Source organism: Bombina bombina, chromosome 7, assembly GCF_027579735.1.
Source record: "Bombina bombina isolate aBomBom1 chromosome 7, aBomBom1.pri, whole genome shotgun sequence".
NCBI classification, from domain to species: Eukaryota; Metazoa; Chordata; class Amphibia; order Anura; family Bombinatoridae; genus Bombina; species Bombina bombina.
In genome coordinates this window covers 352,655,100-352,670,626 of record NC_069505.1, presented here as the reverse complement: position 1 = coordinate 352,670,626, position 15,527 = coordinate 352,655,100, and the positions used below count along the sequence as shown (strand labels likewise).

The following is a 15,527-nucleotide window of genomic DNA, read 5'->3' as shown; positions in this document are numbered from 1 at the left end:
TATCTGTCCCTTTAAGGAACTAGCTGACAAACCTTTCTCCAATCCTTCTTGGAGAAAAGACAATATCTAACACCACATTCACTTTACCCTCCCGTGGAGATGCCCTATCTGTTAGAGCGGCAAAGAGAATGACTGGGGGGCGGAGCTAGAGGGGGAGCTATATGGACAGCTCTGCTGTGTGCTCTCTTTGCCACTTCCTGTAGGGAATGAGAATATCCCACAAGTAAGGATGAATCTGTGGACTGGATACACCTTGCAAGAGAAATAGTAGTTCACTTGGCTAAGGTGGAGATAGCCCCTTCCCCCTTAGAAACCGTTTGCCAAGCTTCCTTGATAGTGTCAGCTATAGGAAACATCTTTCTGAAAATAGGAGATGGAGAGAAGGGAATACCTGGTCTCTCCCATTCCTTAGAAACAATCTCTGAAGCTAACTTAGGAACTGGAAAAACATCTGAGAAAGTCGGAACTTCAAAATATTTGTCCAATTTACTCACCTTCACCGGAGTGACTACCACTGTGGAATCACAGTCGTCTAAGGTAACCAACACCTCCCTGAGTAACAGACGGAGGTCTTCTAGTTTAACCTCTGAATCAGTCAAAGGTTCTGAATCTGAAATCTCGCCATCTGATAAAACCTCTATAACCTCCATCTCAGTTCCCTGGGAGGGTACCTCTGAGACCGCCACCATGGCATCAGAAACCTCACTGATAACATGCTTGTCTTTCCTCTTGCGCTTGCCTTGAAGCATAGGAAAAGCAGACAACGCATCAGAAATTGTGGAAGACATAACCGCCGCTATGTCTTTTAAAGTAACTGCAGCAGGTACTAGCGCAGAAATGCAGGGCACTGCTGGTGGGGACGTTAATTTTTGGGACGCTTGGGGAGAAAGTTGCGGCATAAATTGACCCTCATCTGAAGACTCTTGGACAACATCTGCCTGAGAGGAGATTGGCTCAGAAAAAATCTTATCCCTAAAACTTACAGTCCTTTCAACACATGTAGGACAGAAAGGGATTGGTGGTTCCACATTTGCATCAAGACACAAAGCACATGTAACAACTTGTACACCCTCTTGGTCCATCTTTCAACACAAATTTTCAAATAAAAGATAGAAAAAATGATAAATATCAATCAAAGCTAATTATAACAAAAAAAAACGTTACTGTCTCTTTAAATACAAACGGTTTCACTATTTTTCTGCAAAATATCAGACTCTATTCTTAAGCCTAATGTTTAAAGAAAAAGGCTAATTAAATACACCTCTGCACCTCAGCAGCCTGCTGAGGTGCTCCTACCATGATAAATGACACCGGATCCCTCTGCTATTGATCCGATAACAGTCACACTGCCAGGAAACTCCGGAACGGTCTTAACTCATCTGCACTAGAAACACATGATATTATATTGCATACCGCTCTAGATCAGATAAGTAACTTGTCCAGCTCAGTGTCTTAGCTAAAATACCAGGAAAAGAGCGCTCTACAGAAAGGCACGCAAAAAAACAGGAAGTCCCGCCCATCGTGGGCGTTACCTAAAGATCAATGTCTCTGCTCCGTGAGAGAAATATAGTGAAACCACCGGAGCCTTCCCTAAACAAAAAAGCAACCTATCTCTAGCCCCAGTGCCTGCAATATTTCACTGCCCCAAAAAAACTTTCACTTAAAAGTTAAAACGAGTCCCAACATAAAAGAGGCTTTAACCATTAACCCCTTATGTTCCATAGTGCTGTTTGTACACAAACATACTGAGTATCCTTAGGTCCCAGAAAAAGGCAGCACTTACCTTAAACACTGGCTGGCAGGAAGGCAGTTCCCAAGCTTGAGAGGTCCTCTCCCTCACATTGGCCCGAGAAATAAATACATGCTGAGTCAAGAAGCACCTCAGACTGAAGGAGATAGGGCAGCACAAATATGGGAGGTGCAGTGAGAATTATGTCCCACAAGTTCCCATTGCTCTAAAGCCACCAAAGTTTTACTGTAGAGACTGAAATGGAACCAGACTACACCCCAGAACAAAGTAGCACTCTCTGGCACCACTTTAAAATAACAAACTCTTGATTGAAGAATCTAACCTAACACCTCACTTTACCTCTTCCTAGCACTAACGAAGGCAAAAAGAATGACTGGAGTGGGAGGGAAGGGAGGAGCTATTTAACAGCTCTGCTGTGGTGCTCTTTGTCTCCTCCTGCTGACCAGGAGGCGATATCCCACAAGGATGATGTAAGGATGATGATCCGTGGACTCATTGTGTCTTTAAAAAGAAAAAAATTTGAGAGAACATCAAGAAATTATATATCCAGGTTGCTACTATCCTGGCTGAAAGATAATTCCCACTCATAAGTAGAAGATCCACACATTTTATCATTAAATTGAATATCACACACACACTGACCAACATATGATTCCTGTTTGATAGCCCCTAACCTAGTACATATGGGCCCAAAACATCCCTTTGAGTTGGAGATAGATGCATCACAAGTAGCAGTGGTAGTTCAATGAAACTACAGTGTTACTGACACAGCTGAAAGATCTCTGGAATCTTAATTCAGAAGCCAATATGGGCTAGATTAGCGCGAGGAGCATAAACACGATTGCGATGTTCTTTATGCTCAAATTTATATTAGTGGTGCACTGTTTAAATTACTGCAAATTAATTTGTGCAAACTCACGGGTTGCGTTGAGTGGTAATGTGCCCTCGTATTACACATTAAAAGTAAATGCAATCGCACAAACATTTGTGAATTGTTTTATTTTTTTTTGCAATGTTAGCTTTTTTTATTTTGTGTATATACAGTATACTGTAGGTTTTGCTTTTTTGTTTTTAAGTAATGTTAGTTTTTTTATTTTAAAGTAATAGTAGTTTTATTTTTTTATTCTTCAAATAAGTTTTTATTTTTTTAAAGGTAGTTAGGTTTAAACATTTTTTTTTGTAAAGGTAAGGTTAGCCTCTTTTGGGGTAACTTAGGGGGTGTTAGGTTAGGGGGTTTAGATGTTAGTGTATTACTTAGTGGTGAGGGTGTAGCAGTTTATCGATTAATAGTGTAGAGGGGTAGTTTGCCATATGGCGGTGGCGGTTTAGGGGTTAATAGTATAGGTTACTTTGCAATGTGGTGGGGTGGCGGTTATGGGGTTAATAGTGTAGGTTACTTTGTAATGTGGTGGGATGGTGGTTTAGGGGATAATAGTGTAGGTGACTTTGCAATGTGGTCGGGTGACAGTTTAGGGGTTAACAGTGTGGTAAGGACGTTGTGGTGGGCTATGTGGTAGTTTAGAGGTCTTACGGCGATTCGGGTTAGCATGCGAGTATTGTGATATTCTAAGTTCTGCCCAATGCGTGAGTCGGGTTAACACTAAAGCGATAACCATTTACTTTCAACTTGTAGTACGGGCACTAGCCGACTCACGCAAAGAGCAAAAGTCGAGCTGGGTTAGCGTGCGAGCAGGAGCGGTAATTACCGCTCCAGTTGTATTACAGCCCTATATTTTTTACATTTACAAGATTCATCACTGAAGTATCTGCAATTTTAGGGACAAATTCTGTTCCCAAGCTCCATTTTACAGAAACAGTCGAGTGCTGTTTGTAATCAGTCAGTGCTGTTTAAGTCAGTGAGGCTCTGCTAGTTTTCTGAGCTCTGTTTGACTGCCACCTACCCATACCCATGGTTATCCTTCATTTTATCTTTAATCCTTGCTCTTCTGACACCTCTCATTAGATGTATATTTAAACTTGACCTGCCTACTACGCTTTTCAATAGGGCTGAGCACACGTCCTTAAGCTCCTGTATTATTGTCTTTATCTGTAATTTTTTAGAGTCGTCCAGCATTCCAATTCTTCATTCAGTTCCGTTCCAGTCTTATTCCATCCCTGAACTTTATTTCTGCAATGATGATCTAAACCCAGCAGTGCTATGGTGCTCACTGCTAACTGCTGAAGTCAAGACACCTCTTATTCTGGCACTGCTCAATTTGTCCTTCTCAGTTAATAATTATAGCAATATATTGTATACTGTTTTTAAAAGGGGCACTCAAGTCAAAATTAAACTTTAATGATTCAGATAGAGCATGCAATTTTAAACAACTTTCCAATTTACTTCCACTAACAAAACATGCACAGTCTTTTTATATTCAGACTTTTTGAGTCACCAGCTCCTACTGAGCACGTGCAAGAACTCACAGAATATAAATATATGCATTAGTGATTGGCTGATGGCCTCATATGATATAAGGGAAATGGAAATAGACATAACTTTGAAATTTGTCAGACAAAAATCTACTACTCATTTGAAGTTCAGAATAAGTGCTATTGCATTGTCTTTTTACCATGCATTTGTTGATTATGCAAATCTACTAAATTTACTGGCCCTTCAATTTTTGGACCGGTTTGTCATTTGTGGGTCACACTTAAAGGGACACTGAACCCAATTTTTTTCTTTTGTGAGTCAGATAGAGAATGCAATTTTAAGCAACTTTCTAATTTACTTCTATTATCAAATGTTCTTAATTCTTTTTGTATCTTTATTTTAAAAGCAAGAATGTAAGTTTAGATGCCGGGCCCATTATTGGTGAACAACCTGGGTTGTTCTTGCTGATTGGTGGATACATTCACCCACCAATAAACAAGTGCTGTCCAGGGTCTGAACCAAAAAATATCTTAGATGCCTTCTTTTTCAAATAAAAATAACAAGAGAAAGAAGAAAAATTGATAATAGGAGTAAATTAGAAAGTTGCTTAAAATCGCATGCTCTATCTGAATCACAATAGAAAAAAATTGGGTTCAGCGTCCCTTTAACTAAATGTATGTGCGATGATGCAGTTACATTTACTTTTCTACACTAGTACACTAGTCAAGCATCATTTGCCATATATTAGGATGCTATAAGACATAAAAATGTGTCTCTCAAAAAGTTACTTGTTGTGGAAAAAAAAAATATATATATAACCAGATTTACATGCTCTTTCAACCTAATTTTTGAAATTAACTGAATCATTCTAAAATGTAATGTGATTATATCAAATGGTTTAAATACAAGGAAAGTATATTATTTTTATCAAAATGAAAAGTTAACACAAAGAGGCTTACCTGATGTGCGTCAAGGTCTATAATAGTTGCTTTTGTTACACCTTCAACTCGCTCGAACATAAACTGAAAATGAAATGCATTTTCAAAATTAAAACACAAAACATAATTTATGCTTTCATGATAAATTATTTTCTTTCATGGTGGTGAGAGTTGATGAGCCATCACATGTGGGATTCATTTCCTGATACCCAACATACCAAGAGGTTTTCATCCCTCCAACTTCCCTGTGCTCACTCTATCTAATGTATAGCCAAGAACACAAGAAAAAAAATAGAAGGTCTTATCCTGAATAGGACATAAACAAATGTCTGGTAATCTAGCAATATGTCTGGGATACAAAACTAAAAGAGCTGAAATGTGACCCTTTAAATAGCTTGCAGAGAAACCTTTGTCCAATCCATTCTGAAGAAATTGAAGAATTCTTGGAATTCTAAAAACTTTTTGTTAAAACAACAAACTTTTTGGAACATTTATTTTTCAAACATGACTGCAAAGAAAGAACAGCAGTTTGTTGGTATGAGAAATTGCCAAATTTCTACTGCTACTGCTATAGCCTGAGCACTTACCACTGATAAAAGCCTCCAGAACCTCCAAAAAAGGCAGAGTAACAAACTGGGGGTGTTTGTCTAGGAAGTCAAACCTAAGAAACTGGTGATCTTGACATTTAAAATCTGGTACTGGAACTATCACACCCATGAGTCTTGGATCGCAAACACACTGAAAGAAGGAACCTGGCCCTTCTTGGGGTTCTTTGGGACAGGGGTTAGAAGAAAACTTCCTTGAGGAGGCTTTGACCCTGGGATCCTATATTTAGACATAAGCCAAGTGCTGTTATAATATTGTGCTTTACGTTTCACTGACTTCCTTTTTTTTAAAAAAAAATGCTCCATTTCTTCATGTTCATTTTTGCTACCTTTTGTCTTTGCTACCTCTTGTCTATACAACAAACTATATAATTATTTACTCTTTCAACCTCACCACCTGCTCCATTCATTGGCTCTTCTCTTTTATCTTCACCACACATCTGCTCTCATGAGCCTGACAGATTCCAAAACTCTCTCCTCTCTCCACCACATGCCAAAGACACTCTCAATACTGCAAATCCATGTCTCATCTAATGTCACTCTCCCTCTTGCTCATATTAGCTGCAGATGACATCTTTCCCAATCCTGGTCCCCTACAACTTCCTTATCTCGTCAAACCATGTATGCCCTTCCATAGACATAGAAACCAGAAACCTTACTCAAATTCCTTGTGTATCCAAGTCAACACCCACTTTACTTGTGCGCTCTGGAACTCTTGCTCTGTTTATAACAAGCTCACTTCTATCCATGACCTTTTATCACTGACTCCATCAACCTTCTGGCTCTCACAAAAACCTGGCTCTCTTCCTCACACACTGCCTCCCCTGCTGCATTGACAGATGAAGTCTGAAAACAGACAATGAAACGGTGTAAGTATTATACTTTCCTCTCATTGCACCTTTACAACAAATACAACCCACATCTTCCCTCACATTTTCCCATTATCACCCCAGGCTCCCCGGCTCTTTTTTGCTGCCTGACTGCCTTATTTCCTCTCCAAAATAAAAACCCTAGCCTTATGGACTGACATGGATACTCCTTTGAGCTGGTTTTCAGGTATCGATGCACCCTCTTAAACTTCACAATTTCCCATTTTCCTCTTTCTGACCATTATCTTCTTGCAACATCACAGCTCTTCCTACTACTCTCCCTCCATGTAACCCTTATACCAAACTCCACAGAAGCATTAAGTCACTAGATTAACATCTCTCAAAGTCTCTCAAAACCTTTGCTATCTTCCATCTCCTCCTTTTCCTGACCTGACCAATCTATCACTACATCACATCACATCAGTCTTTAACAATTTGGCTACTCTTACCATAGCTTGCAAATCACACTCTAATCCTCAGCCCTGGAATACTCCTCTGACACACTACCTACTTAGATATTCCTGCACTGCTGAGTGACATTGGAGAAAATCCCGGTATTCAGTTGACTTTCTTCACTACAAGTTTTCCTGTAACCTCTCTAAGCAGGATTACTTCTCTACTCTTTTCTTCAAATCCAAACATTTCTGTTCTCCACTTTCAATACCCTTCTCTGCCCACCGCCACCTCCTTTTAACACTTCTCTCTCAGCTCAAGATTTTGCAAGCCACTTCAGCAACAAAATTGATTCCATCAGAAACAAAATCATCTCTCAACATACTAGCAGTCTTCAACCCCCTCAACCATTCTCAGACATCCAAAACCCACAAAGTCCAAAACTCTGCTATTTTCCCCATATTACTGAGGAAGAAGTTTCTGCCCTTACATCTTCCTCTCACCTCACTATCTGTTTCCTCAATCCCATCCCTTTAAAAACACTGGCCTCCCTCTCTCCTATTCTTACTCCAATCCGTGGACTCTCCTTATACAGAAGTAAATTAAATTACCTGGTAAGCAAAATTTATGTTTCTCCTTCTTAAGGAGAGTCAACAGCTTCATTCCTTACTGTTGGAAAACTTATACCCAAGCTCTAGAGGACACTGAATGGTAACGGGAGGGACAAAAAGAGAGGCGGACCCTAATCTGAGGGCACCTCAGCCTGCAAAATCTTTCTCCTGAAGGCTGCTTCAGCTGAAGCAAAAACATCAAACTTGTAAAATTTAGAAAAAGTGTGTAAGGAGGACCAGGTAGCTGCCTTACAAATCTGATCCATAGAAGCCTCGTTCTTAAAGTCCCAAGAGGAAGCCACTGCTCTAGTAGAATGAGCCGTAATTCTCTGAGGAGGTTTATGTCCCGCTGTCTCATAAGCTAAGCGGATAACACTCCTTAACCAAAAAGATAAGGAAGTCGAAGAGACCTTCGGACCCTTACGCTTCCCAGAATAGGCAACAAACAAGGAAGAAGTTGGTCTAAAATCCTTAGTAGCCTGAAGATAGAACTTCAAGGTGCGAACCATGTCCAAATTATGGAGAAAACATCCCTTGAAGAAGAAGGATTGGGACACAGGGAAGGAACCTCTTGATTAATGTGGCGGTCTGACATGACCTTAGGAAGAAAACCTAGCTTAGTACGTAGGACAGCCTTATCAGAATGGAACACCAGATAAGGAGGCTCACATTGCAAAGCGGCAATTTCAGAAACTCTGCGTGCCGAAGCACCTTCCAGGACAACAACTTAAAGTGAAGGTAAAGTTTTACCTATCTGTAAACCGTAAGAATTCTTCCTAGATTAACCCCTTAAGGACCACAGCACTTTTCCATTTTCTGTCCGTTTGGGACCAAGGCTATTTTTACATTTCTGTGGTGTTTGTGTTTAGCTGTAATATTCCTCTTATTCATTTACTGTACCCACACATATTATATACCGTTTTTCTCACAATTAAATGGACTTTCTTAAGATACCATTATTTTCATCATATCTTATAATTTACTATACAAAAATGAAAAAAAAAAAACACTTTTTGTAACTTTGACCCCCAAAATCTGTTACACATCTACAACCACCAAAAAACACTCATGCTAAATAGTTTCTAAATTTTGTCCTGAGTTTAGAAATACCCAATGTTTACATGTTCTTTACAAGTTATAGGGCAATAAATACAAGTAGCACTTTGCTATTTCCAAACCACTTTTTTTCAAAATTAGCGATAGTTACATTGGAACACTGATATATTTCAGGAATCCCTGAATATCCCCTAACATGTATATTTTTTTTTGTAGAAGACATCCCAAAGTATTGATCTAGGCTAATTTTGGTACATTTCATGCCACCATTTCACCGCCAACTGCGATCAAATAAAAAAAATCGCTCACTTTTTCACAAACTTTTCTCACTGAAATTATTTACAAACAGCTTGTGCAATTATGGCACACATGGTTGTAAATGCTTCTCTGGGATCCCCTTTGTTCAGAAATAGCAGACATATATGGCTTTGGCGTTGCTTTTTGGTAATTAGAATGATGCTAAATGCCACTGCGCACCACACGTGTATTATGCCCAGCAGTGAAGGGGTTAATTAGGGAGCATGTAGGCAGCTTGTAGAGTTAATTTTAGCTTTAGTGTAGTAAACAACCCCAAGTATTGATCTAGGCCCAATTTGGTATATTTTATGCCACCATTTCACCGTCAAATGTGATCAAATAAAAAAAAAAAACGTAAAATATTTCACCATTTTTGGTTTCTCACTGAAATTATTTACAAACAGCTTGTGCAATTATGGCACAAATGGTTATAAATGCTTCTCTGGGATCCCCTTTGTTAAAAAATAGCAGACATATATGGCTTGGGCGTTGCTTTTTGGTAATTAGACAATTAGAAGGCGCACCACACGTGTATTATGCCCAGCAGTGAAGGGGTTAATTAGGGAGCTTGTAGGGTTAATTATAGCTTTAGTGTAGAGATCAGCCTCCCACCTGAGACATCCCACCCCCTGATCCATCCCAAACAGCTCACTTCCCTCCCCTACCCCACAATTGTCCCCGCCATCTCAAGTACTGGAAGAAAGTCTGCCATTATTAAAAGAAAAGTGTTTTTTTTAAAACCCCACATATTCTGCTGTGTAGGATCCCTCCTTAGCCCCCAACCTCCCTGATCCCCCCCCCCAAACAGCTCTCTAACCCTCCCCCTCTACCTTATTGCAATAACAATAAAGCTAACTTTATTTTTACAATTCATTATATAATTATACAATAATCTGGTTTTATATTTACCTACCATTCTGTTAATAACTCATCCCCACATCCATTTCCTGATCTTAGTGAGAGAGTGACGTATATAGCGGTCCCACCCGCTCTATACGTGTCTCAAAAAAGCGTTCAGGAGGATCCAAATTATTTGCGCATGAGCACAGCATTGACTACTAAGCAATGCGCATGCGGTAATCTGCTATCCCAAATTTTTTCTAAACGCCTGCGCAGATCCTCCCTTAGGTGGATGACATAGTTTAATGGCCGCCTAACGGCCAGGATTTCAATAGGCAGATAAGTTTAAAGCTCTAAACTCAGTTTATACTTCAAATTAAAAAAAACTGATGAATGAAAGTACTATTCATTTAGGGTGACTAGTATAATTTGATAATGAGATCGGTCAAACTTTACCTTCACTTTAATGTCAATTTCATGCATAGACTCAAACGGAGCCCATTGCAAAACCTTAAGAACAAGATTCAGACTCCAAGGAGGAGCCTTAGATCGGAACACAGGTCTGATCCTAATCAGAGCCTTAACAAAGGACTGTACATCTGGAAGCTCAAAGAGCCTCTTGTGCAGTAAAACAGACAGGGCCGAAATTTGTCCCCTCCGGGAACTAGCAGAAAGGCCTTTCTACATGCCATCCTGGCAAAACGATAGGATCCTGTCAACTTTAACTTTATGCCAGGGAAATCATGCTCTTCACACAAGAATAAATAGGTTCTCCACACCTTATGATAGATGCGACGAGTAACTAGCTTACGAGCTTGAATGAAGAGCCCCTAGAACCTTCGTAAAAATTCTTGGAGCAGTAGCTAGACCAAAAAGAAGTGCAATGAACTGGAAGTTCTGGTCCCATAATTATTTCTGCGATAGGTACCGGGACAATAACCCTTAAGGAGGACAGATCCTGCATGCACCCCAGAAAGGCTTCCCTCTTTTCTGGTCTGGAAGAAAGGCTTGATAGGAGAAATCTGCCCTTGGGTGGATGAGACTTGAAACCTATCTTGTATCCCTGAGCTATGACCTCCAGGACCCATGGGTCCTGCACGTCCCAGAACCAAGGGTCTGAAAAGAGCGAGAGCCTGCCCCCTACACGATCCAGCGCCGGATCGGGGGCCGCCCCTTCATGCCAATTTAGTCTCGGCGGGCTTCTTGCTCTGCTTGGATTTATTCCAGGACTGAACGGCTTCCAAGTACTCTCGGTTTGCTCGGGCGCTTAGAGGAGGACTGCTGTCGTTGGGATACATCAGAACGAAAGGAACGAAAATTAGAACTTTGTCCCTTAGACTTGTTCTTCCTATCCTGCGGTAGGAAGGCACTCTTGCCCCCTGTAACCGTGGAGATAATGGAGTGCAGGCCTGGACCAAATAAAATTGTTCCCTTAAAAAGGAAGGAAAAGAAGTCTGGACTTAAAAGTCATATCCACAGACCAGGACTTCAGTCAGAGCGCCCAAAGGGTCTGAACTGAAAAGCCAGAAACCTTAGCATTTAGGCGAATAATCTGCATGTTTGAATCACAGATAAAAGAATTAGCAATTCTCAAGGCTTTAATTCTTTTTTTTTGATAACGTTGAGGGGACCCTTCACCTCAATCAGTTCCGATAAGGAGTCACACCATTAGGCCGCACCTCCAGAAACCAACAGCCGCTGACGGTTGAAACAAGTATCCCGTATGTTGAAACATTTTTCTTAGAAAAGTTTCTATCTTCTTATCCATTGGCTCTCTGAACGACGAGCTATCCTCAAGTGGGATAGTAATCCGTTTGGCCAGCGTTGAGATAGCACCATCCACCTTAGGGACGGAAACCCACAACTCCAATTGAGAGTCCGAGACCGGGAATCATTTCTTAAAGGAAGACGAAGGGGAAAAGGAAGATCCAATTCTATCCCACTCGTTTTAAATAATGTTTGTCATTTTTACAGGTACAGGAAATGTTAACGGTACTACCCTGTCCTCGTAAACTCTCTCTAACTAAGGAATCAAATGTTCATCAGGCAGCTTGGCCTCTTTTAGAAGAAAACATAAGTGTTCAATCTTAAATCTAAAGGCTGGTTCCTCTGTAGCAGGAGGCTTAGAGGGAGCAGACTCCGACCCAGAAAGTTCACCCTCTGAAGCCTCAGAGTGTGACTCATCCTCAGAGTAAAAACAGATAAATCCAATAAATTACTTGATGACCCCAGGGCAGGGAGCTATGTTTAATATTTCGCTTGCGTTTAGCGGGGCAAGGTAACGCACAGAGGGCCTCCGACACCCCCGTTTTTAATTTTGCAGTAAAATCTGATGGTAAAGGGCTTCCACCAGATGGAGGAACAGGCATGCTACAGGAAGCTGCATGTGTAGAGGGAGATGACTAATGGGTATGCACCTCACGGGGCTGCGAATCCTCAGAGGTGGACGGCTCAGTGGTACTAAAGGAGTTAACCTTCTTAGACCTAATAACGTTGTCAAGGCATGTGGAACATAGTTGAGAGGGCGGGCATACTAAGGCCTCCTCACAATATAAACAGGTATTACTATTTGGAATAGAGGGAGTATTCTCAAGTATATCAGAATCCTCCATAGCTTAAACTAATGACAGTAGGACACAGAAAATAAAAAAATCTTTTTATTTCTCACAAAAACGGCACTTTTATACTCCCAATGGCTGGGGCCCTCACCACTTCCTAGACCCAGACAATACAGAGAAAAAGCATCTTCTCCGACAGCCAGCTCTGTCAGGAAAGAGGAAATGAAAACAAGACCACTCCCAATCACGGGGTGCGCAAGGCAGGACCTCTCCTGCTATGAGAAAAAGCGTGCCAAGCTACAAGCTGCACAGCGTTCAAAGTGAAAGTAAAAATCTGTGTGTTCCAGCCACATAACAAACAGTCTATGGGCCCAATAAAATCTCACACACATAAAGCAGCATAAAATCAAAGCATCACATTTGATTAATCCCCACTGTTCAATAATCCCCCTCAGGAGATATTAACCCCTGATTCTATTAAGATAAAATGAGCCACACTGTGACCCTGTCTTCTGTGACTATGTAAAAATGTAAATGATCTTTTAACAGAAACACAGCCTCTCAAGTGTGACAGTCATGTAGCATTGCTCCTGATATGGACTTTAGTGAAGAAAACGAGCAGGCAGTGAAACTTGTCAACACTGATTGCTTAAGGAGCTGTTAGCAGGCAGTCTAGATGGGTTCGCAGAAAGACTCTCCCTGCATCTCCAGTCTCTAACTTTCATCAATACTCTCACTGAGAGGCTGACAAGACTACTTAAAACTCTAGTCCCATATCGAAGGGCAGATACCCCACCTAAGGAACTACTCCAAAATCTTCTGACACTTTTCTGCCATCCTCCTGTGACGAAAGGTAAAGAATAACTGCGGGAAGTGGGAGAGGTATTTAAGCCTTTTGCTGGGGTGTCTTTGCCTCCTCCTGGTGGCCAGGTTCAGTATTTCCCAACAGTAAGGAATGAAGCTGTGGACTCTACTTATATTAAGAAGGAAAACATTACTCGTATCTTAGTGACTTGGTACATAAACGATTAAACTGGCATCTAAACTGTAACCTCTGCTTTGTAAGTTTGCTGCTGAACGCTGAAAGCATCTAGTATGAAAAAAACAAAAAGTCAAAAGTGACAGAAGTGCAGCTAAGGAAATGTCTGACTGTTTAAAAGATGGCCACCCATGCAATGAGGAGACAGAGAGCGACTCCATAGCATAGCAGCAAAATGTTTAATGCTAGAGCTACCAGGGCAGAGCGGCGTGCTGAGCACTAACATGCCCCTTATGAGAAATAATAATATCCTAATGAAAAAAAAATGATATCCTAATGAGAAAAAAATAATAATCTAAACCCCCCAAAAAACAAATGAACCAGCAAAGACATAGCACAGGGGAATTAACAATGAGCCCCTTAAAGACATAGAATGAAATAAATATGTGAGGTAACATGTACATATCCCATAGGTAATTTCTTTACAGTGGTATACCTGGTGTGTCCCCTGGCTATGCTATACATATATGTATCTGCTAATAGCCTGTGGGCTATGTGAGTGCACAAAGTACTTATCTGCACTGCACCCACACTACTGTTCTTAACCAGCTGAAGAATATATACTTCCAGTAGAGACCCTATCTAGTGATGTGTAAAAACAGCAGAGAATATCTCCCAAGAGTACAAAGATGACACCAACAGAAGGAGGCTAAGAGATGAATCGATGAGATACCTAATGCAGGCTTGTGACAAACTCCCAGTGAGAGGATGACTCTCACTGAAAAAGACTCCTTTACTCCACTCTGTCCTATTCCCGGCTCTCTGTGGGGGGGGGATAATGGGTCTCAAGTAGGTCTGAGAACTCCGGTCAACTAAGAATCTAAAGCATCTTAATTCTTCACCTTCTCCTGTAAAGGCAAAAATAAAATGAAGGTATACATGGAAGTGGGAAGATTAAAATCCCTTGGTTTGTTGGGTATCTTTGCCTCCTCATGATGGTCAGGAATTGAATCCTACATGTAATGGCTTGTGCAGTCTTACCACCTTATGAAAGAAATTATACAATTTTACACATATAGCAGGAATTATAATTACAAATTTTAAGCAATTTATTAAATTAAATAATTATTATTTCAGTCTAAAACACACACACACACACACACACACATATATATATATATATATATATATATATATGAATATTTAGTTGTAGCATGGATGCACTCTCACTGATAATCTCCAGTTGCCAGGGTGCTATAGAAGTTAATGACAGCAGGTTGAATAAAGCACTCACTGGACTTTGATAGTCTCTAGTCCAGTGAGTGCTTTATACAACCAGAATATGAATCAATATTATACGCGTTTAAAAACTATTAAATTATGCTATGCAGAGTTCATACAAGTATTCCTTATTCACAATAGAATTTCATTCAGTTAACATAATGAGATTCCAAGATCTTTAACTGCTAACATCCAAGCAATATAATTTTAACAGTGCTTAGTTAAACAATAGGCCTAGAACTGGCCAACGACCAGATTTATGGAGCTCTAAAAAGATATATACAACACTGTCAATATTTGGCGAAGCACCCCACGCCAAATTGACAGGTATAGCCTAGGATTTAGTAAGCGGTTAACATTATTAAAAACCAGATATAGATACGGTATCACAAGGATTGCAAATACTGCAAGTAGCTATATATGTGATACATTAAGCTTAGACACATGTGATACATTAAGCCTGGATTTTGTAAGCGGTTAATATTGTTATACATCAACATAGATACAATATCGCAAGTATTGCAAATATTGCAAACAGTTATATAGGCGACACATTAAGCCCAGATACTCACTCTTGTGAGCATACTCACAAGAATATTATAACTCTTACATCGTAAGATCCTAACGCTAAGATCCAATAGAGCTACTAAATTACTTAAATATGCTACTGTTATAACAAGTATAGTACACACTATCAACTTTAAAAATTCCAAGAAATTTAAAAAATACAATTTCTGTGTAATGATTCAAGCACAATGTTTGTGCATACTTAAGTATTGATAAATATACGATCTAAGATATCAAGCACAATGCTTGTGATTTAAGCACAATACTTGTGCATACTTAAGTATTGATAAATACACGATCCAAGATATCACAGGGGTTAATACATTAACTTACCGACCAGTATTACTATACTATACACAGAAAGTACTTTCAGTATCTATACAGTTAGGAGGCTACTTAAAACAGCAGTATA

The 15,527-nt window shown here is 40.0% G+C and overlaps 1 protein-coding gene across 1 annotated transcript in view; it reads right to left on the bottom strand.

Moving 5' to 3' along the window:
* HDAC11 (histone deacetylase 11) overlaps positions 1-15,527 on the bottom strand; it is a 178,994-nt gene that overhangs the window by 73,791 nt on the left and 89,676 nt on the right. The window contains 1 exon segment of the mRNA XM_053689395.1: positions 5,081-5,143. Within this exon segment, the coding sequence (XP_053545370.1) occupies positions 5,081-5,143 (63 nt within the window).